Source organism: Chelonia mydas, chromosome 5, assembly GCF_015237465.2.
Source record: "Chelonia mydas isolate rCheMyd1 chromosome 5, rCheMyd1.pri.v2, whole genome shotgun sequence".
NCBI lineage: Eukaryota > Metazoa > Chordata > Testudines > Cheloniidae > Chelonia > Chelonia mydas.
In genome coordinates, this window is record NC_051245.2 from 50504831 (window position 1) to 50528403 (window position 23573).

At 41.3% G+C, this 23573-nt stretch overlaps 1 protein-coding gene across 2 annotated transcripts in view; it reads left to right on the plus strand.

Annotated features, from left to right (window-relative positions):
* The window catches only part of RASGRF2 (Ras protein specific guanine nucleotide releasing factor 2), a 209433-nt gene that overhangs the window by 169330 nt on the left and 16530 nt on the right, over positions 1–23573 (plus strand). For both annotated transcript variants that reach the window (XM_043547250.1, XM_037903168.2), the window contains exon 19: positions 19628–19740. In XM_043547250.1, the coding sequence (XP_043403185.1) occupies positions 19628–19740 (113 nt within the window). The remainder of the gene's footprint in view (positions 1–19627; positions 19741–23573) is intronic.

The window sequence follows — 23573 nt, forward strand, 5'->3', positions numbered from 1 at the left end:
GTGGATCTCTGCAGACTGCATGATTCTGCTCTTTGATATTTCATGCAACTAACTGACTGTGACCGGGATTTTCTGATTTGTACTTCTCTGAAGCATGACCAGCCATGGTCTCAGCCTCACCCTGGTAGCACTAGCTTTTCTAGTGCCTGTGCTATTCTGCTATTTTGAGCTGGCTCCTGCACAGGAGCCCGAGGGAGGGAAGTCTTCATGTGCTCTCTCCACTCCTCTGTGTGCACCCACACAGAGCCAGCCAGAGACGGACTGTAGTTTTACCTGCAAATGCTTCTCACTCTGTTCTAATCTGGTATTTTTAACCCTCCACTTTGCTTTCCTTCTCCCTACTCTGTTAAAACTCTTTCTCCATCTCCCTCCCAAATGCTCTCCCCATTTCTCTGAAATTATGTCTTTCCTTTTACCTTCCTGTGTATCAATCCCTAGCCATCCCCTCTCTCCACTATTATTTCAATATTTCCACCACGATATCGATCTTTCCCTCGCCGCCAGGGGAGGATTTACCATGAAACACACAGTGACCTGGCATGGGGCCCCCCAACCACAGGGGAGCCTAGGGCCGGGCGCTCGGGCAGCTCAGCACCGTCACACCCCCTGCGGGGGGGCTGCTCCACGGGAGGGGGGCTACAGGGGTCAAAGCTGTGGGGAGCAGGGAGGGAGGCTCACCCACAGCCTCAGGGGAGCAGGCGGGAGGTGCGGGGGGCGGGAGTGCTGCGAACATGGGCCAGAGGACTCAGGAGTAGCACAGGGCAGCCGCTTCTCTCCGGCTTCATGGCTGCCCCTGAGTCCTCCAGCCCATGCTCGCAGGGCTGGATGCAGAAAGGTGGCAGGGCTTTAGGGGCTGCAGCCCACTGCTCTGGGGCCCACTTAGCCCTGGGCCCTGAGCTGCAGCCTCTAAAGTCCTTGTGTCCTGGCCCTGCCTGGTCGCGGGGAGAGAGACAGTTCTGAGAATCGCGGCCAAGGGGAGCTGTCGGGGGCAGTGCCTGCGGGGCAAGCACAGGGCCGCACGGAGCCACCTGAACTTCCCGCATCTGCACCCCGCCCGCCAAACGGGAGCTGCCCCAGGTAAGTGCTTTGCACCCCAGCCCTGAATCCCCTCCTGCACCCTAACTCTTGGCCAGACCCCCCATCCCCAGCCTGTTCCTGCACCCTAACTCCCTCCCAGACCTTGTATCCCAACCCTGAACACCCTCCCACACCCTGCACCCCCAGGCCCAGGAGGAGAATGGAAGGGGAAAAAAGGGGGGGGGCAGGAGATAAGAGAGAATGCCCCCCCCCCCGTGGGGGGGGAATAAAGCTGAGCACAGGGCCCCACTAACTCTAAATCTGCCACTGCTCACCTTTATTCCCACCCAACCAGGGCCGTCCTTAGGATTTATGGTGCCCTAGGCAGGATTATTAAACTCGTGCCCCTATGCCTGACTTGCTCTTAGCAACACAAACATAAACTTACAGTATTGGAAAACTTTCCACATGCACTTTGTTAAAAACAGTTAATTAAGCACACTGTAATGCTGGTGGACTAGCACCAAAGAAATAGCACTATAGAAAAAATTCTGATTTATTGACAGAATGATGCAGATAATATAATTTTTTAAATTTGTCAACGTTTTATTGGAAATTTCTATGAAGAGGTATTGAAACAAGGATTTGTTTTTAATTAAAAGCAATCTTTCTGGCTTTTTTGGCTGCAAAATCAGTAATAATGTCATCGTATGACAAAGACAAAGTGATGTCTTGTTCTATTGCAAGAATAGCAAGACCAGTCAATCGTTCCTGACTCATTGTAGAACGGAGATAGTTTTTACTGAGCTTTAGTTTTGAGAAACTCTGTTCTCCTGATGCTACTGTTACAGAAATTGTCAGTAGAATACGAGTGGCAATGTACACATTAGGATATATGTCAACAAGTTTGCTGATATGAACAAACTGTACAATGTCCTTCACCGATTTTGCATGTGGCAACATTGATGACAGTGTACTCAATTCTTTGTACAGTTCAAGTCCATTTAAATCAAAACTATCACCGTGCTTCAGGAGGCTCTCTAGATTCTTGCACTTTGTCATTTGCTGCTCTTGTTTTCCTAGTTCGTTGAATTTAGTTATGTCATACAAAAATCCAAACTGTTCATGGTGTGCTCGTAAGGTATTAAACCTTTCATCAACGGCAGATATTGCTTTATCCATCACAACATTAAAAAACTCAACCTCAAATTTCTTTTCTGGATTGTCTGTGGGCTCATCTGCGCCTTCATAGTCCGCTTGCCATTTTTTCCTTGAAACTCGTGTCACGTTTAGACATGGAAATTTTGGTTCTACACCGAGTGCCTGTGCAAGCTCTCTTGCTGTAACCTGTGCTTCTTTGAATCCATTTTCTCTGTATTTCACTAAAAAGTCTTGTGTGTTGTTTAGTAAGATAAGTGTTGAATCAAGCTGCACCATTGGACTCTGCATTTTGCTTACACTTGAGATTTTAACAAGAATGTCATACCAGATTACGACAGATGGTAGAAACTTGAAGCTGGATATTTCAGAGGCCAATGGCTGTGCTTCACTTTTAGCTTTTGGATCTCTGGCTTCTTCTGAAATAGCAACCAGTGCTTCGTAAACTTCCTCAAATTGATATCTCAACGTTTTTGCACTTTCTACTCTGCTTTCCCAGCGTGTCTCAGATAGAGGCTTAATGGTAATACCATCGAGATGTGCTTTGAATATTTGCCATCATTGAATGGAAGCTGAAAAGAGCACGTAAATGCGTTGCAGCAAACCAAAAAAAGAAATAGCTTCTACAGAAGACTTGGCCATATCACACAAAATCAAATTAAGGCTGTGGCATGCACACAGAACAAAAAAGGCTCATGGATTTTCTGCCAGCAATCTAGCTTGCACGCCAGAAATGCATCCTCTCATATTGGCACCATTATCATAGCCTTGTCCTCTAATGTTCATTACGGACCATCCCGTTCATTTTAGTTCATCAAGGAGAGCTTGAAGAAGTCCAAAACCTGTAGTGTCCTCTACGTCTAAAAATGTGATAAGTGATTCCTTAACTGTAATCTGTGCTGAATCACTAATGTCGACAAATCTCACTACTAACAACATCTGTTCTTGATGACTTATGTCCGGAATGCAATCTAGAATTACGGCAAAATATTTTGCCAAAGTAACCAATGAAACAATTTTGTCTCTCACTTTATCATTCATTAGCATGATCAGCGCATTTTGAATTCTTGGTCCAAAATAGTGGTCATGTATTTCATTTTCAGTTACTCTTCGGAGATGTTCACTCATCACTGTGTCAAATTTTCCCAGCCATTGTACAAGGCCCAAAAAATTGCCATTTTTGGGCTGGAATAATTTCTCAACACTTTCTCTAAAAGCAAGATTGTTTGTTGATAGATATTCAACAAAAGATAATAGACGTTCAAGAACACAACACCAATGCTGCTTCTCTGACTCCAGCGATCTTTGATTTTGGGCATCAAGAGTTGTCTGATTTTTTAACCTTACACTCAGCTCACACCATTTGTGCATACTTTCAATTTGGTGTTGTGCCTTTTCATGTTGCAGTAATATGTGACTAAGATTTTTCCAATCATTAATACCCACGGTTGCTATCTTAAAATTGCAACTATTGAAAAGCTTGCATGGGAAACAAAATACAGCATCCTTGCATTTAGAGTACGCAAGCCACCATCTGTTGACAATTTCACCATTAGAAAGTCTTTTGTAGTAATTGTTTTCTGTGAATTTCCTACCTCTAATGTCTTTAGGATATTCAAGACCTTTTATTCTTCCAGGGCCTTTCTCAAGTATAATGGCATGGAATTCGTTGTTTAAAGATTGCGGCCATGTGCCAATGTCATCTATATCCCAAGCTAGTACAGTTTCAACTGTTGTAATTTCTTGTTTTGTGTCTGCATCTGTTTCAAATGATTGTTCTGTGTGTTGTTGCATTTCTTGAGCTTTGTCTGCATAAATATTTTCTTCGGCAGTTACTTGATGATCTTGATCAACATCGTTGTTTTCATGACGTACAAACTTAAGTATAGAACCCTTCTGTGCTTGTACAGCTAATCCTATTTCATCTCTCCATTTTCTTTATTGTGACCCGGAAAATTGTTTTCGATATGACATAACTTGTAAGGGTGTTTTTTAAAGAAATAACTGTTTAAATTATCAGATTATCAGAAATATTATTTAAAATAACTAATATAGGATAGCTGTGAGCCTGTGACCTTGAGCTAGTGTGGAGGCACCCACAAGGCACTCCACCCTGACTGAGACACAGTAGGGTTGGAAACCCATGTCATTTTTACAAAGCCACATTTTAGTTTTAAATGTATAGTGGGTATCAGTCTTAATGTTAGTTACAACTCTATATCAACCTTATACTGTAAATAGATCAATGGCATTATCCAGTTTAATAAGCTGGGTTTCCAAACAGTGGCAAAATATAACCCTAGTTTTACTCCTAGGTAAAGCACAAAGTGACCAAAATGAAGTCAGCACAGAATCATCTCATCTAGATCAAGGCAGCACAGAAATGTTACAGAAGTCCTGTTGTGCCTTATTTTTGTTTGGAAAGACGTTAGCAATAGCAGCATGTTTTGGAAACTGCCAGAAATACATGAAAAATCACTGCCTCTAAAGTTCCATCAAAAACTGACATTTTCACAGCTCTAGCATGATCTGCTGCACAGATTCTTCACAAGGAAGTGTCCCTGGCCTTTTTAACTCATATTAACCATGTATTTACTTTATGAAAGTTGGACAAAACATTGTGAAAACTTAAGACATTGGCTGCCCAACCTCTGGGCTGGCAAAAGCTATACTGACTCACTGGGGAAAAAAGCAAGAGAATCTTAGTACAACATATGGTCACTCTGTACACTAGTAAGGAGGTGAGCATATTACAGTTGTTGGAGGGCTCTATTTAGCAGTAACAGGGCTATAGGAAAGCCAGTCAACATTTTTTGTTTCTCTGATGAAAACTGGCCCACTCCCTGCCCCAAACCAAACTAGTCACAAATAATTGTCAACAACTTAATTTTCTGTTTTTGGCTAGGATATTGATTTTTTTAAAAAAAAATATTGAAATTGGATTCAGGATTGTTAGCAAGCATTTTTGGTAAACAAAGTTGTTAAATGACAATCTAAATGGCAACACAGTACTGCTTTCATGCTTGGCTCACTCACGCCCCAGCCTGCTGGTCCAACAGCTGCAGTAGAGGAGGAGATAGGCGGAAAACTGCAGTACCCCAAAATCCACCTCTTGGGGGGCAGAGTGACCCAACATCTCTCTCCTTGTTTCTCCCCTCCCCTTTCAGATCTCTCTCCACTTTTTCTTTCCATACTCTCTCTCCTCCTCCTCCTTCACCCCCTCACAGATTTCTGTCCTGTTGCCCTCGCCTGTGGTTTCTGTACATAGGATTCTCACTGTAAAGCCTCTTACCTGCCCACAAGGTGAGGTGAAATGAAAGGTTTAACACAGTGTATCTTCATATTTATAGCCAGTGTTGGTATTGGCTGAATCAGGAAATATCTGTGGGACCAGTGCAGGGGTGTTTTGTGGCAACACTGCTTTGGAGACAGCTGAATGGGTGATCAATTGGCCTCCTTTCTTCCCTCACTCAAAAATGGGATCCTAACTGCAGGGCTCTTCAGGGCTGTTGACTAGAATTGCCCCTAGGTGTGAACTGAAAACAGATCCCCAAAAATACCGGGCCCTATCTCCAATGTGTAGCACATCTTTAGGGGCCAGCCTTGCTTGCCAAAACCTTGTGGAGATACTTTCCATTCCTCTGCCTCTTCAAAGCATAATATTATGTAACAAAAAATTAGAATAAAATAAGCGTCTAATTAAATGATTTCAAATGTATTCAGTAAAGGCTGTCCTGGAGGAGTTGTTACATTTATCCTGACAACCCATACCACTCCTCCTCCTTTTCACGTGGCAATCACAGGCCCCTCATGCCAACCTACCAACTGGCTTCTTTGCAGTTGCCTGAGAATTATTTAGAAAGCTGGCTGGCTCCATTTATGAGCGCTAAAGTGATGTGAGAGTTATTTGTATATAAAGCATTTAGGGTTATGCTGAAGTCAGATAATCTGACTCTGCAAATGGATTCCCTGTAAAGAGTCTTCAAGAGTTTTCCATGTCTGGTATCTACGTACTTATCTCCTGTCCACCCTCCTCATCACTGTAGTATCCAAATATGTCTCAGGTCAATTAGATTTCCATACTGCTGTCACTAGAGGATTTTGTGGAGTCTTTTGCTCTTCTCTGTCCCCTGTTTATAGGATGCTCTCCTTCGGGTATTTAAAAGAAGACTATTTCTACATGTGTGTGTGGAGGTTACACAAAAGAGAAATTATTCTAAAGGCCCTCCTACATTCTTGCATCCTTGTCAGAACTGTGTAGATCATTTTCTTTATCTTTGCTATATGATCAGATCTATGTATTTCTAATGCACACATCACCATAGTATCTAAGCAGTATTTTCCTTGCTTCACACCTTCTACTCATTCAGTCTCCATCCTCCTAGCCAATGGTTATAAACCCATCAACTACTCTGCTTCTTAATCACAGATGGATTACTTGAGTGACATGAGACATTTCCTCTCCTATCGAGACTAAGGCCTGGTCTACAGTATGCGGTTATTTCGGAATTAGCCGAGTTACTTCGAAATAAAACTGATTCCGTCCGCACGACCAAACCAGTTTTTTCGATTTAAAGGGCTCTTTAATCCGATTTCTGTACTCCACGTCAGCAAGTGGAGTAGCTCTAAAATCGAGATTGCAGTTCCGGGTTACAGGTACTGTGGATGCAATTGGATGTTATTGGCCTCCGGGAGCTATCCTAGAATGCTCCCTTGTGACCGCTCTGGACAACGCTCTCCACTCTGATGCACTAGCCGTGTAGGCAGTAAAAGCCCCGGGAACTTTTGAATTTCCTCTTTGGTCACCATCAGCACAGGTGTCCATCAGCACAGTCCACCATCACAGGCGACCATGCAGAGTCCACCATCTCAAGAGACCACGCAGTCCCGGATTCGTAGATGAGCTCCAGCATGGTCCGAATGGGAGGTATTGGATCTCATCGCATGTTGGGGAGACGAATATGTTATGGCAGAACTACGTTCCAAAAAAAGAAACACAAATACATAGGCTGAAGTCTCCAGGGCCGTGACGGAAAGAGGCTACTCCAGGGACGCAGAGCAGTGTCGTACAAAAATCAAGGAGCTCAGGCAAGCGTACCAAAAAGCCAGGGAGGCGAACGGGTGCTCTGGGTCACAGCCCCATACATGCCGCTTCTACCGTGAGCTGCATGCAGTTATGGGAGGTGACGACACCACTACCCCACCACTGTCCGTGGACACCTGCAAGGGGGGAGTAGCACAGAGCGAGGAGGATGAGTTTTTGGAGGATGAAGAGGAGGAGGCGGAGGACAGTGTACAGGCGGCAAGTGGGAAATCCGTTTCCCTCCCTAGCCAGGAACTATTCTTAACACTGGAACCAATAGCCTCCCCCCACTCCCAAGGCATGCTCCCAGACCATGACCCTGGAGAAGGCACTTCTGGTGAGTGAGAGTTTGATCGGAGCCACGCAGTTGGGGGGTGGAGGGAAACCCAGCTGCGCTGAGCTGTTCGCGTTTAGTTTAAAGGGCTCATCCGTGCTCAGAGCCTCATTGGAGCCACGCCGTGGGTGGGGGGGACGGAGATGTGTGAAGCGATCATCCCAGAGAGCCTGCAGGCCCTCCTTTTATATGGCAAACCCACCAGGCATTGCTTGCTATGGGAAAGGGGGTCCGGCAGTTTGAAAGCATAGTAATGAATGCAAAAGAACCAGAACCCCGCGTGCCCCTAGGGCTTACCATGGCTGCCTGCAAGCTGAATTCTGTTGCCCAGCCTCATGTGATGGCTTACTCACACCAAAGTGGCAAGCACTTCAGTATAAGAGACAAAATGCAACCTTGTACAGAAAGAGCATGTGCTGTGTACTATGAATTGCCTGTTTCACTGAGAAAGAGTGTCCCCTTTGTTCTCTAAAATGTATGTTTTAAAATACTATCCTCCCTTTTTCTTCTTCCGCAGCAAGTGCAAATGTTTCAACGCGGCCGCTATCTACTCCATCCCAGAGGCTGGTCCAGATTAGAAGGTGGAAAAAACAAACTCGGGATGACATGTTTGCTGAGCTCATGCAGTCCTCTCGCACTGATAGGGCCCAGCTGAATGCATGGAGGCAAATAATTGCGGAGTCGCGTAAAGCGTTACATGAATACAAAGAGAGGAGGAACGCGTGTGATGAGAGCAGGCAGGATGCTATGGTCAAGCTCATGGGGGAGCAAACTGACATGCTCTGCTGTATGGTGGATCTAATGCGGGAAAGGCAGCAAGACCACAGACTGCCGGTGCAGCCCCTATATAACCGCCCTCCCTCCTCCCCAAGTTCCATAGCCTCCTCACTCAGACACCCAAGAACAAAGGGCGGGGGGAGGCTACAGGGACCTACACAGTCAACCCCAGAGGATTGCACAAGCAGCAGAAAGCTGGCATATCCTAAATTTTGATTTGGTTTCTGGACTTGTCCTTCCCTCCTCCTCCACCCCCCTAACCCAATACCCCCCCTCCATCCCCCATCTAGCTTCTGATTTCTCTCAATGTTTTGTGCAACAAATAATAATGAACGATTTTTAAACAATTGTGACTTTATTTCCTTTCATATATATAGGGGGTGGATAACTTTAAGAGAAACAAACACAACTGTCACACCGTACCCTGGCCAGTCATGAAACTGGCTTTCAAAGCTTCTCTGATGTGCAGCGCGCCCTGCTGCGCTCTTCTAATCGCCCTGTTGTCTGGCTGTGCGAAACTGGCCGCCAGGCGAGTTGCCTCAACCTCCCATCCTGCCATAAATGTCTTCCCCTTACTCTCACAAATATTGTGGAGCACACAACAAGCAGCAATTACAGTTGGAATATTGGTTGTGCTGAGATCTAACTGAGACAGTAAACTGCGCCAGCTCGCTTTCAAATGTCCAAAAGCATGTTCTACCGCCATTCTGCACTTGCTTAGCCTATAGTTGAACTGCTCCTTACTACTATCCTGGGTGCCTGTGTACGGCTTCATGAGCCATGGCATTAAGGGGTAGGCTGGGTCCCCTAGGATAACTATAGGCATTTCAACATCCCCAACAGTAATTTTCTGGTCTGGGAAGTAAGTCCCTTCCTGCAGCTGTTCAAACAGACCAGAGTTCCTGAAGACACGAGCGTCATGCACCTTTCCCAGCTATCCCATGTTGATGTCAATGAAACGTCCCTTGTGATCCACCAGTGCTTGCAGCACCATGGAAAAGCAATTTATGTACTGGCCACCCCGGTGTTCCGGGGCCAAGATAGGGATATGCGTTCCGTCTATTGCCCCGCCGCAGTTAGGGAACCCCAGCGCATTAAAGCCATTCACTATGACCTGCACATTTCCCAAAGTCACTACCCTTGATAGCAGCTGGTCAATGATTGTGTTGGCTACTTGCAGCACAGCAGCCCCCACAGTAGATTTGCCCACTCCAAACTGATTCCTGACTGACTGGTAGCTGTCGGACATTGCAAGCTTCCACAGGGCTATGGCCACTCGCTTCTCAACTGTGAGGGCTGCTCTCATCTTGGTGTCTTTGCACTTCAGGGCAGGGGACAGCAAGTCACAAAGTTCCATGAAAGTGGCCCTACGCATACAAAAGTTTCTCAGCCACTGGAAATCATGCCATACCTGCAACACCATGCGGTCCCACCAGTCTGTGCTTGTTTCCTGGGCCAGGAATCGGTGTTCCACGGCACGAACCTGGCCCAACACTACCATGATCTCCCAATCACCACATGCCGTGCTTCTAGGAACGTCTGTGTCCATGTCCTCATCACTATCTTAATCGCGCTGTTGTCGCTTCCTCACCCAGTTTTGCAGGTACTGCACATACTGCTGGATAATGCGCGAGGTATTTACAATGGTCAAAACTGCAGCAGAGATCTGAGCGGGCTCCATGGCTATGGTGCCTGCATGGGTAATCGTGGAAAAAGGGCGCGAAACATAGGAGAGCAGAGTGGCAGCGGAAGAGGTGCTGTTCAGTCCATGATATCCAAAAAAAGGCAGGAAATGGTTGTGTTCTGTAGCTTTCACGGAGGCGGGAACCCAGGACAGACAACATGGAGAAGCTCGGTAGCGCGGCAAGAGTGGGAGAGCAGAGTTGGCGGCGGAAGCTGTGCTGCTCGGTTCACAATGGCCGAGCAGAGTTGGCAGTGGAAGCTGTGCTGCTTGGTTCATGATGGCTGAGCAGAGTTGGCAGCGGAAGCGTTCGATGAGGAAGAGAAAGGGTAGGTACTAGAGATTACATAGGAAGACGAGAGGAAGTGTGAGGTGGATTCATAGTAGCAGGAGAGCAGCGGTGCAGCGTCTGCTGAAAGCAGTATGGCGTCTGCATGCCAAAAAGCCACAAAACGATTGTCTGCCATAGCTTTCATGAAGGGAGGAGCAACTGACGACACACACCCAGAAACACCTGCGAGAATGTTTTTGCCCCATCATGCACTGGGAGCTTAACCCAGAATTCCAATGGGCGGTGGGAACTGCAGGGTAGCTACCCACAGTGCACCGCTCCAACATTCAATGCTAGCCTCAGTACTGTGGATGCACTCTGCCAAATTCACGTGCTTTAGTGGGGACACAGAAGACCAAATGTATAAAATCGCTTCCAAAAATTCGAATAGAATAATTTCAAAATAATTTCGTACTGTAGATGTACCCTAAGCATACTGCCTACATGGTGCTCCCAACTCCTGCTGGCAGGGGTAGCGATCATAGAATCATAGAACTGGAAGGGACCTCAAGAGGTCAGCTAGTCCAGTCCCCTGCACTCAAGGCAGGACTAAGTATTATATAGACCATCCCTGACAGGGGTTTGTCCAACCTGCTCTTAAAAATCCCCAATGATGGAGATTCCACAACCTCCCTAGGCAATTTATTCCAGTGTTTAACCACTCTGACAGTTAGGAAGTTTTTCCTAATGTTCAGCATAAAACCTCCCTTGCTGCAGTTTAAGCCCATTGCTTCTTGTCCTATCCTCAGAGGTTAAGAACAACAATTTTTCTCCCTCCTCCTTGTAACAACCTTTTATGTACTTGAAAACTGTTATCATGTTCCCTCTCTATCTTCTCTTCTCCAAACTAAACAAACCCGATTTTTTCAATCTTCCCTCATAGGTCATGTTTTCTAGACCTTTAATCATTTTTGTTGCTCTTCTCTGGACTTTCTCCAATTTGTCCACATCTTTCCTGAAATGTGGCACCCAGAACTGGACACAGTACTCCAGCTGAGGTCTAATTAGCGCGGATTAGAGCTTTAGAATTAATTCTCGTGTCTTGCTTACAATACTCCTGCTAATACATCCCAGAATGATGTTTGCTTTTTTTGCAATAGCGTTACACTGTTGACTCATATTTAGCTTGTGATCCACTATGACCCCCCAGACCCTTTCCACAGTACTCCTTTCTAGGTAGTTATTTCCCATTTTGTATGTGTGCAACTGATTGTTCCTTCCTAAGTGGAGTACTTTGCATTTGTCCTTATTGAATTTATCCTATTTACTTCAGACCATTTCTCCAGTTTTTCCAGATCATTTTGAATTTTAATCCTATCCTCCAAAGCACTTGCAACCCCTCCCAGTTTGGTATCATCCGCAAACTTTATAAGTGTACTCTCTATGCTATTATCCAAATCATTGATGAAGATATTGAACAGAACTAGACCTAGAACCGATCCCTGTGGAACCCCACTCATTATGCCCTTCCAGCATGACTGTGAACCACTGATAATACTCTCTGGGAATGGTTTTTCAACCAGTTATGCACCCACCTTATTGTAGTGCCATCTAGGTTGTATTTCCCTAGTTTGTTTATGAGAAGGTCATGCGAGACAGTATCAAAAGCTTTACTAAAGTCAAGATATACCACATCTACTGCTTCCTCCCTATCCACAAGGCTTGTTACCATGTCAAAGAAAGCTATCAGGTTGGTTTGACACGATTTGTTCTTGACAAATCCATGCTGACTGTTACTTATCACCTCATTGTCTTCTAGGTGTTTGCAAATTGATTTCTTAATTATTTGCTCCATTATCTTTCTGGGTCTGTAATTCCCTGGGTTGTCCTTATTTCCCTTTTTATAGATGGGCACTATATTTGCCCTTTTCCAGTCTTCTGGAATGTTTCCTGTCTTCCATGACTTTTCAAAGATAATTGCTAATGGCTAAGATATCTCCTCAGTCAGCTCCTTGAGTATTATAGGATGCATTTCATCAGGCCCTGGTGATTTGAAGACATCCAGCTTGTCTAAGTAATTTTTGACTTGTTCTTTCCCTATTTTAGACTCTGATCCTACCTCATTTTCATTGGCATTAACTATGTTAGACTTCCAATTGCGACCAACCTTCTTGGTGAAAACCGAAACAAAGAAGTCATTAAGCACCTCTGCCATTTCCACATTTTCTGTTATTGTCTTTCCCCATCATTGAGTAACAGGCCTACTTTGTCCTTAGTCTTCCTCTTGCTTCTAATGTATTTGTAGAATGTTTCCTTGTTACCCTTTATGTCCCTAGCTAGTTTGATCTCATTTTTTGCCTTGGCCTTTCTAATTTTGTCCCTATATACTTGTGTAGGGACAAAATTAGAATTGAACTTTGAACTTTGAACTCTGATTCCATATATGACAAAGCACCACTAATAGATTGTCTCTGCCTCTGTTTTTTTTTAATCATACTAGTTTTATTGCTGTGCTCATTCCTGTAAGCATTTTACCTATGCAACCTGTGCACATAATGTGACAGCAAAATGGGTATGCTCCTCACTTCACTCTGAAAATACCTAGTCTGTCTCTTGTACATTTGGAAATATTGGTGATCTGTGAACACTGCTTATGACTGGCTAAGAATTGCACACATCCTGTTATTTGTTACCCTGTCTCCTGCACTCCACATCTCTCCCATTTGATTGTCTCATCCAGGTGCATATCTTTTAGATTGTCAGGACAGGAACTGACATTCTCTGTATGTCTGTACAGTGTCCAAGAAAATGAGGCCTCAACTTTCTTGGCTTCTTGGTGCTACTGCAATATAAATTTTAAATAAATAAATAAATAAGGAGATTTTTTTTCCCCTATAACTCTCAAATTTAGATCACAAGAAAAATCATTTTGAAATTCTGATAGTGACTTTGAGTTAGTTAATTTCTGTGCTTACACTACATGAAATTTTTTATTAAAAGCACAAAGATAGATACCTTGGAAAGGTTTGAGTTTCAGAATATACTAGAGCTGTGTGTCCTGTCATGAAAGATTAAATCACTGTAAAATTTTAAATTTGCCTTTGGAAAATTCAGAACTTCAATGAGCAATTAAGTTTTAATTAAACAAATTCCTTTTGTGATAATAAAGTAAGTGGCAGTGAAAAGCTTGATTTGGTGTTGTATGACAATATATTCTGATTTCTGACATGTGCAGTGATTTAAGTGAAGTCCATATATCAGCAAATCATCCAAATGCAAACGAATCTCCTATCAACAGAAAATAGAAAATACTAGAGAAAATCCATGTTCTGATATACCACATATACATTCATTCTGTTAAAAGGTAATACAGCAAGTAAAAATTGAGAGGATTTGTTGGGAAAAAGCCTTCTAAAATTATAAAATTAGCAATTAGTGATTAATGTCTTCACACTGAATATTATTGGCACTTTTACTATTCACCTCTTCTCAATACATTTTAAATGTATCAAATTATCTATCTAGACCTTATAGTGTGCTCATCACCATAGCACCTGAGTACCTAAATTAGATCTTTTTTTTTTTTGGTTAACACAAAACTAGCAAAATAGAAATAGACAAACCCTCTGTTTTTGTCTTGAATTTTACTTTGGTTTACTGCTTCAAAATTACAAAGTGTGATCAGTGTGCTGTCACAGGCCAAATACTTAAAAACAAGAAAATGGGGAAATGTAAGAAGAAGGAAGAGGAAAGGTCAATCAATATATATGGAAAAGAAGACTACTGAACATAAATTACATCAAATATCTTTAGTACAAAAAAAATGCTTCTTTTCTGAATAACAACAATCTTCCTGTTTCTTAGATTTAAACAATTTCCTTAATTAGACACTAGATAGCTGCAGGTGAGACACCTACATAAATGGCTTGATTCAGCTTGGTTGGTGCAGGCAGAGGCAAATAAAATCCTTGAGCCGGAGAGGGGGAAGGTGGGAGCCAGCGCGTCACAGATCAGGTATATAATTGTTTTTATTTTGTATTTTAGCACAGAGCATGAGTCTAGAGCTATAAAAGTTATATAGCTGCAGGCCTGATCCAGAGACCATGGAACTCAGTGAAACTCTTTCCATTGATTACAATGGGTCTGGTTATAAAGAGTGTCCAGGCCCCAAAGAGTTTACAGATAGGCTTAGACAATTATCCCTGGTAAGGCAAGCAGTATTTGCACTGCCACCTTCCTTTAGGCATTATGCTGGGGATGCCAACTTTAAATTGTGACACAGGAGTTCTGCCAGCAGTTTCTGCTCCAAGGATGACAATGTCATCTCCTGGCTACCCTGACTGATCCCCAGTCAGTGTCACCCACTTTAGAGGCTGTGCTGGCTGGCTGCAGGCCACCCTAATGAAGGGGCGGGGATTTGTAGTTGCCTTGCCATGCCAGAAACCCCTTTCAGGTGAACTTGCCACTGCTGAAGTCCCTGCAAAACCCAACAGAATCCAGGGTTAAAGCTAGTCCTGAGAGCATGTACATTCATTCTGTACTTCACCACAAATAGATTTTTCCAGCTATCTGAGGAGTGCCATCTTGTGGAAATTTCTATGTTTCTAGGCTATACTGTAATTGGGTATTTAAACAATAGTTAAACCAGTAAAGTCTATTCCATACTGCACCTAACATACACACATGATGATTTTCCATCCTGATTAACCAATTAAAATAAAATACTAAATCTGTATTTTTTTAAAAAAAGATAATGCTTCTAGATGTCATATAACAAATTTCATGACAGTAGGAATAATTATTTTATAATTAAACTAATTGATTCATTGTGATTTTAAAAATATATATTTTGGACAGAAAATATTTTAACAACTCTGTCTAGTTGATATTACATAGCAGGTGAAAATCCTGTCCTTATTGAAGTAAATGGAAAAACTCCCCCATTGACTTCCATAGGTCAGAATTTCACCCAGCATGTTAAAGGAAGGTTGTTAGATCTTGGTCATCCTTTCTGTGTAATGCTGATTCCTTAGGTGGATGACTACCAAAAGTGCTTCGCTTTCCCAGCTGCTGTCATAGAATAGCCACCATCAGGTACGGAACAGACAGAACAAACTTGATGTGTTGTTAATAATAATTATTACTGGAAGCTTAAACCTTGGCCAAACCTTTTAAGGCTTTTCCTTTGATTAACCTTCCATGGTCTTAAAATAATGTAAATCCCACAAGGTTTTTCCTTAGAGGCCTTTAGAACAAAAATATCAACATTTAGTAGCTATATTCCAATACTTCCATCTTAGCACCTGCTTCCATGCCACTCCTTGCACTTGAAATTCTCCCCATTTGCCTCTGTCTCTCTACTCAAAACAGTCTTAAAAGACATTTCTGAAGACCAAGCCACCAAGAATAGAAAATGTACTTTAAAAAACAAACAAAAATGCACAGCCTGGAGTTTGTGGTCCTTCCCTCTGTGTATCATCTGTGTTTGAACTATATGCTCTTTTAGGGCCCAATCCTGCATCCCCCATTCATTCTAGTAGTCCATACTATCTGGGCAAATAGTGCAGAAAAAGCACTTGGAAACATTAGTTGGTATAAACATTACGAATTAGCATTGACTATGGTCAAAGTAAAAATATGAGAGAACTGTCATAGAAGGGAGATGCCTGATGTGGTGCAAGTGGGTGACAGGAAGGTGAACATAAGAGCAAAAGGCCTCTCTGAAAAAATGCCATCTATGCCTCTTAACCAGCAGCATCAAATGAAATGTACAAGAGTTTCAGTAACTTTGCTGCTGTTAGCTGTGCTTCTGTTTCTGTTCCCATGGAAACAGGTGGTGAATTGCCACAAACACGATAAGAGGATTGCAAGTAATACTGTATAATATATATATATATATCTACATATATAAATGAAGCTTTTGGGTTTAGTTCTCACTTCCAAATGTTTGCATTTAGCTCAAATGCAAATGTTTGGAAGAGCTCCTCTCCTCCTATGGGCCAAAAGCTACTGTCAAATCCCCTCTTAAAATTCATTTATGTCATGAATCTTTCCCATACTGAATATCCACAGAAAGTGTTTCTACTTATTCTTGTGCTTAAACTGTAACGTGCCTGCCTGAGTTAGACTGTAAGCAATCCAGGCAGGAACCCAGTCCTTTCTGTTATTTATTAGTTGTATTACTATTTCACCTAGTAGCTCTAATCAGGGACCAGGACCCCTTGTGCTAGGGGTTGTACTGGTCCCTGCCCCAAAGAGCTTACAATTTAAATATAAGATATGAGACGACAAATGGTGACAGACAGACAGACAGACAGACAGGGGGGTACAAGGAAACAATGAGACAATCTTGATCAGCATGATATGCTACAATCTCAGCTCACCAGCAGCCTAACCATTGTCAAGTTTTTTGTAGGTATCACAGTAAAGGAGAGTTTTAAGGAGAGGTGTGAAGGAAGATAAGGAGGTAGCTTTGTGGATGTTTATGGGGAACGCCTCCCAAGTGTGAGGGGGCAGCCTGGGAGAAAGCATGAAGGTGCCTGTTTGAAAAGGTAACAACAGGACAATAGACACTGACATGGGCTGATCAGAGGTGGGAGCTGACCTTTCAGTAGTGAATGAGAGATGATTTTTTCAAACCCTAGTACTTTTATTGACTTTTAGACAAAGGGAAAAAAAAAAGAATAACATGCCAGTGTGGAACAGAGGCAACACATACAGAAATTGAGCATAAGTCACACGTGGCACAAACACGAGTGATTAACTGGTTTAAAAAAGTGGTAGCCGTGTTAGTCTGCATCAGCACAAACAACGAGGAGTCCAGGACTCCTCATTGTTTTTGGTTTAACAAAGAAACTTGTCTCCAGTATAATGTCAGATCCATATGAAATGTTATTCTACAATGACCCACTAGTGATAATCTAAAGACTTTCAGGGTGTGCTACAATCTTACAGTAATTTTATTTAAATGGGGGAGGGAAAGACATTCCATTGCAGAATAGGCCACAGTCTCTCCACAGATTATTTGGGGACAGGGGTGGGAGGGATCGGAAGCCCTGCAAGTAGAGGGGTACTGAGATGTAATACAGTTCCTGAATGAGGTGTATATTAAAATATGAGGATTTTGGTTCTCTTCTCCAGAGACTTCAGGGGAACAGAAATGGCTGGCTTTAAGGATCTTAATGTTAATTTTCAATAAGTCTTGAAGCACCAGGAAAGATCCAGAAGATTGGAAGAAAACCAATATTGTGCCTATTTTTTTAAAAAGGGTGTATGGGATGACCCAAGTGATTATAGTTCTGTCAGCCTGACTTTGATCCCGGGCAAGATAATGGAGTGGCTGTTACAGGATTTGATTAATAACAGATTAAAGGAGGTAATGCAAATCAACCTGAGTTTATGGAAAATAGATCCCATCTAAATAGATATCTTAATATCTTAAAGTGTAATAGACTTCTGTAAGACATTTGAAGTGGTCCAACATAACATTTTGATTAAAAAAGTAGAACAATATAAAATGAACATGGCACACATTAAATGGATTAAAAACTGGCTAAGTGATTGGTCTCAAAATGTAATTGTAAGCAGGGAATCATCCACTAGTGGGTATGTTTCTAGTGGGGTTCCACAGGGACTGGTTTTTGGCCCTACACTAGTAAACATTTTTATTAATGAGCTGGAAGAAAACATAAAATTATCACTGATAAAGTTTGCAGATGCCACAAAAATTGGAGTGGTAAATAATGAAGAGGACAGGTCACTGATCTGGATCACTTAGTAAACTGGGCGCAAGCAAACAATATGTGTTTTAATATGGCTAAATGTAAATGAATGCCCCTAGGAACAAAGAATGTAGGCCATCGTTACAAGGTGGCGGAGTCTATCCTGGGAAGCAGTGACTTCTGAAAAAGATTTGAGGGTCGTGATGGATAATCAGCTGAACATGAGGTCCCAATGTGATGCTGTGGCCAGAAGAGCTAATACAGTCCTTGGGTGCATAAACAGGGGAATCTTGAGTCGGAGCAGAGAGGTTATTTTTCCTCTGTATTTAGCACTTGTGCTACTGCTACTGCAATACTTGTCCAGTTCTGGTGCCCACAATTCAAGAAGGATGTTGATAAACTGGAGAGGATTCAGGGACAAGCCACAAGAATGATTAAAGGATTAGAAAACATGTTTTATAGTGATGGACTCAAAGAGCTCAATCTATTTAGCTTAACAAAGAGGTTAAGGGGTGACTTTATTAGAGTCTATGAGTATCTGCATGGGGAACAAATATTTAAGAATGGGTTTTTCAGTCTAGTAGAAAAACATATAACATGATCCAATGGCTGGAAGCTGAAGCTAGACAAATGTGGACTGGAAATAAGGCATACATTTTTGGCGGTGAGGGTGATTAACCATTGGAACATTTTACCAAGAGTCCTGGTGAATTCTCCATCACTGACAACTTTTAAATCAGGATTGGATTTTTGACTAAAAGATATGGTCTAGGAATTATTTTGGGGAAGGTCTATTGCCTGTGTTATACAGGAGGTCAGACACAATGATCACAGTGGTCCCTTCTAATCTTGGAATCTATGACTCTATGAATCTTGTCTAGCAGAGCTTTCACAGAATTATGCCTCAGAAGATAAAGGGGCAGTTCCTCAGCTGATGTAAATTATCATATCTCCATTGATTTAAGTGGAGCTATGACAATTTGCACTGGCTGAGGATCTGCCCAAAAGTATTTTGCACCACAGATGGAGTTTTGCTGGGAGTAATATGGCTGTCATACTTCTGCCTCTTGATGATCCCATCTAAGAGATACACAATCTTTCCACCAAAGGAAAATGTCATCTTATGCCATTGACTATTGAGAAGTGTTCAAATAGTTTTTCTTTATCCAATGTCACCGCTTTGAAGATAAAACATTTGCGGAATAGTGAATAAATTCCAAATCTGTTTTTTATTCATTTTCAAACTAGCATGAGATCAAGTTCATATGACAGTAGTAATACCTAGCATTTACCATTAAAGATCTCAAAGTACTTCACAAAGTTAAATGTTCTTATTCACATTTTAGAGATGGGGAAACTATGTAATAGAGATGTTAAGTGATTTGCCCCATGTCATACAGCAAATAAATGGCAGAGCAGGGGATAGATGACAGATATTCAGTCCCCCAGTACCATGCCATATCCACTACAATAACTCCATCCTGTAAACTTTCTTAAATGTAATAAAAAAATAACAGATAATATATTTTGAGTTATTCATTCTAAATCTTTAAAACAAAGAGAATATAATCATTTTATTTCATAGGATTTTGAACTAAACAATGAGATGAAAATGAATGTTCTAAATTTGCTGGAAGAAGTTTTGAGAGATCCAGACCTTCTACCACAAGAAAGAAAAGCCACAGCAAACATACTGAGGTAAAGATGTTTAAACGAATTTAATTTAATTGTAAACCATATTATGAAAGACAAAGAAATGAGTAGCTTGTTATAACACAGTGTCTTTATTTTTGAAAGATCACAAAGTGCTTAACAATTGAAATACAAACCATATACAGGGATAACTTTATATCTACCAATGAAATGCAGCCACCTCTGGGATAAAATGTGGCAGTTGTTTAACAGTGTATAGCAACATTGCACAGGAATCAAAGAATATTTTAACAAGTAGAAACTGCAAGGAGATTGAGGAGAATTTATGTGTGCATAATGTAATTATCCAATTTGGTGAAAAGTATTGTGTGATTTTTGTTAATGACAACAAGCAGTCCGGACATGAGATTTACAATTCATCCAGAAACGTACACCTCCAGCAGCACATAACAAACACCATGCAGGGCATAGGTTCTGTATTCATTTAAAGAGGAGGGTGCTACCTACTGTAAATCAACACCATTTCTTAAAGTATCTAGATGTTCCTTTGAGATCTTCCATCCAAATGTGAGCAGGTCAACCTGCTTAGCTTGTGAGACTGACAGCCTAATGTGATACGAAAGATTAAATAAAAGAGATATTACTTATACTTTATGGTGTTCTGATAGCCATGACTAAAGTTACTTGAGTGGATTATAGGAGTAAATGATTGGTTAACTAATTGCATAAAATAAAAGGCAAAAGAGTTTCTGTAGAGCTATTTAGGGATAAAATTGAGTGAAATTACAAAGCTAGAATGTATTGTAATGTCAAAGGAAAGACAACTGGCTTTTCATATATATGAATGTGTGTAATTTCAATCAATCAGTGCGGTGGGAATGATATACATTTTATAAGAAAGTGGCTGATAGCTATGTACATTTTGTTAAATTAGTAAGGAAGAATTAAGAGTAGAAAATTGGAGAAAGAAGATATGAAAAACAGAACAATCAAGGACATGCCTCAGGAGCTTCTTAGAGTTCTTGAAAATATACTGCCAGAAAGTCAATAGAGGTACAATAAATATTTGCCTGAATTCTCTGAGAACATAGGACAAATTTCCACATCAGATATTTATGTGAAAAGGAACAAGTCAGAAAATGAGTGGGAAGTTGACTTAGTGGATAAAAACTGATTGAAGGGCAAAAATAGGATCTTAAATAGGCCTTTTAAGATGAAAATTTGTTACTGCATGTTAGTAAGGCCTCAGTTCATTTTTTCATATAAATAAAAAAAAAACCCTAGTATAATATATTGTATAAGTAGCATGTAGTATTACTGAAAATAAGAATTGCACAGGTGTTAATTATTCTTGCTTAGATGAAGCTTAAGCAAGAAGGATGTAACCGACTATAGTACAATAGGTTTTAATAATGCATCTATAAGCAAAGAATACAAAGGATACCAAGATACTGGGAAAGAGATCTGAAGTTACTTTGACATCCTTAAAGATCTCAGCCAAATATAGGCCTGAGGGAGAACAGAATGAAATGCTATTGACAGAGAGATGGGATAAACTTGTACATTGAAGACATAGACATCTGTCAAGTTAATACATAAAACATTAGTTGTTCCTTTCAAAAAGTACAATAGCAAAGGCTATGTTGAAACTGTTTGTGAGTGAATTCCTCCCTTTCCAAAGCTGTTCTAGTGCTCCTTTAGATTGCATTTATTTACCTATGTGCCTTTTTATGACATTCATTAATGCAGTTTCTGTCTGAGCACCTCACATCAATTAATGAATAAAGCTAGTCAAAAAACTTTATTAAACATTTTTAATGAAAAATGTTTTTTGTCCATAATGAATGTTTATGAAAAGGTTTTGTTTTGCTAAACATGTTCCAGTTTTCCAACAACAAAAAATGAAAACCCCAAAATTTTAGTTTTCAAAAACTGAAATATTTTTGGCATTTTTAATAGGAAAAAAGGGGGCAGGAGAGAGAAAAAAGGGAGAGAAAGGGATAGCAGGACCAAAAACCAAAATATTTTGTGGAATGAAAATTTTATTGAAAAATTCCACAAAAAATTTGAACAAAACAAAAATTCTTCATTTTATTCATTTTTTGTAGACAATATAGAGCATTTATTGACCATCTCTATTAATTAATTTATCGTCACAGCAGCCTCCTGAGCTAGGAAAGTGTTATCACCCCCATTTTACAAGTGGGGAACCAAAACATAGATTAAGTAATTTACATAGGGAGCCTGTCACATACCCAGGAAGAGATTCAGATTTCCTGAGTCTCAGTCCACTGCCATAACTGCAGAGCCAGCATCCCTCTCCTTTGTGTACCTGTAGTCCACCTTTACCCGGTCCTATCAGACCTTTCAAACAGTCAGCCTGGGTCACACCTTTGATGGAAGAGTTTCAAGTAATGTTGATGGTTAAGTATATGTCATTATTCCCTCTGTGAGAATAATGTAATGTAACCAGAATAAAGACCCAGTGTGGTTTCAGAGGATACTGTGTGCTGTGCATTCTGTCAAATGAGGTGTGAAATCAAGGTCCTGAGTAATAGGGGTTATTAAAATCCTGTGTTACTTTTCACAAGGATAGTAGGGGTGCTAACGCTACTTGTCCTGGCCAATTCTTACACTGGGTGTTTACATATACCTAATTACATTCCTCCAATAGTTTTAATAGAATAAGATGTTCTCAGTTTCCTCTAAAAAACAGTTGTATTGTGTTGCTGTTCTGTGTTATTGAATAATTGCTGAACAGTTCATTCTATAGGTGACTTTATTTCATCTGCAGCTGAAATTATTCCTGTCTACAGCCTAAATATGTGTTTATTATCTATGCATAGTACTTTAGGAACTTTGAGGATGCAAACTGTTGCATAAATGTAAAATTATCATGTTCATAGTTTAAATGGGTGTTCCATTGCAATCAGTAGAATGTCAGGATGCACGTAAAAGGTGCTGTCACCTAAAATGTAGCAGTCCCATAAGCTCTTGTATTGCACAAGCTTTGTAATGTGTTCAGCTACAAAGGAGATGTGTATTTGCTAGACTTACATGGTGGATTTTGGTAACAATCAACTGCTTAAGAGAAAGTCACTCCTCAAGATTTTATATTTCTGAGTAGCCTCAGCAATCCCATGAAACAGAGTATCAGAGCAGTTCTGATTTTACTCAAAAATCATTCAGCAAGGATAAAACATGTCCTACATCTTAACTCAGAGGGATGAAGACTCCTAATTCACCTGAAGAAAATGGGTTTCTAGTTCTCAGGAGCAGTTTCTAAGACTCAAAAAAAGTACTGCAGTTACATCCAGAGTAGCATTCTATCAAATGCTATGTAGTAACTGAGAAGAGAAAATAAAAGTTGACTATCTAATCAGAGATGTTTCCTTTTCTGAAGACTTGTGTTTGCCTGGCTGTTGTCATCTGCTAATCAAACAAGGATGATCATTCTATCACTCATCCACAAGCCTAGATTTGTAAGTTTCCAGTTTCCAGCCCTAAAGTGTTCACGTGCAAAAGTTCAAGTGCTCTGCTCCTGACTGTAAGATTCTGGGTATGCACTTTTTTTTGGACCTACTTCTATTCTGCACGGGCAAGAACATGTGAGTTTGAGTATTGTCAGAATAGCACCTGACTCTTGAGAAATAACCTGTGCAATGAACCAAAGCTCAGAACCCTCTGAAAAGCTCTGACAGGGGGAGTTGCAGTGACTTTTCTTTGAGCTTTGAATGTTCCATGTGACGTCATCTACGGAGCTGTGTCCCCACCTTCAGCTGCTGCAGTAGCAAGATGGAGCTCCCTCTGGTCCTTCAACTTGTCATCTTGTTGGTTGAATCAGAGTTGAAACTGGTTCCAGGCCTTTCTTCGTAAGC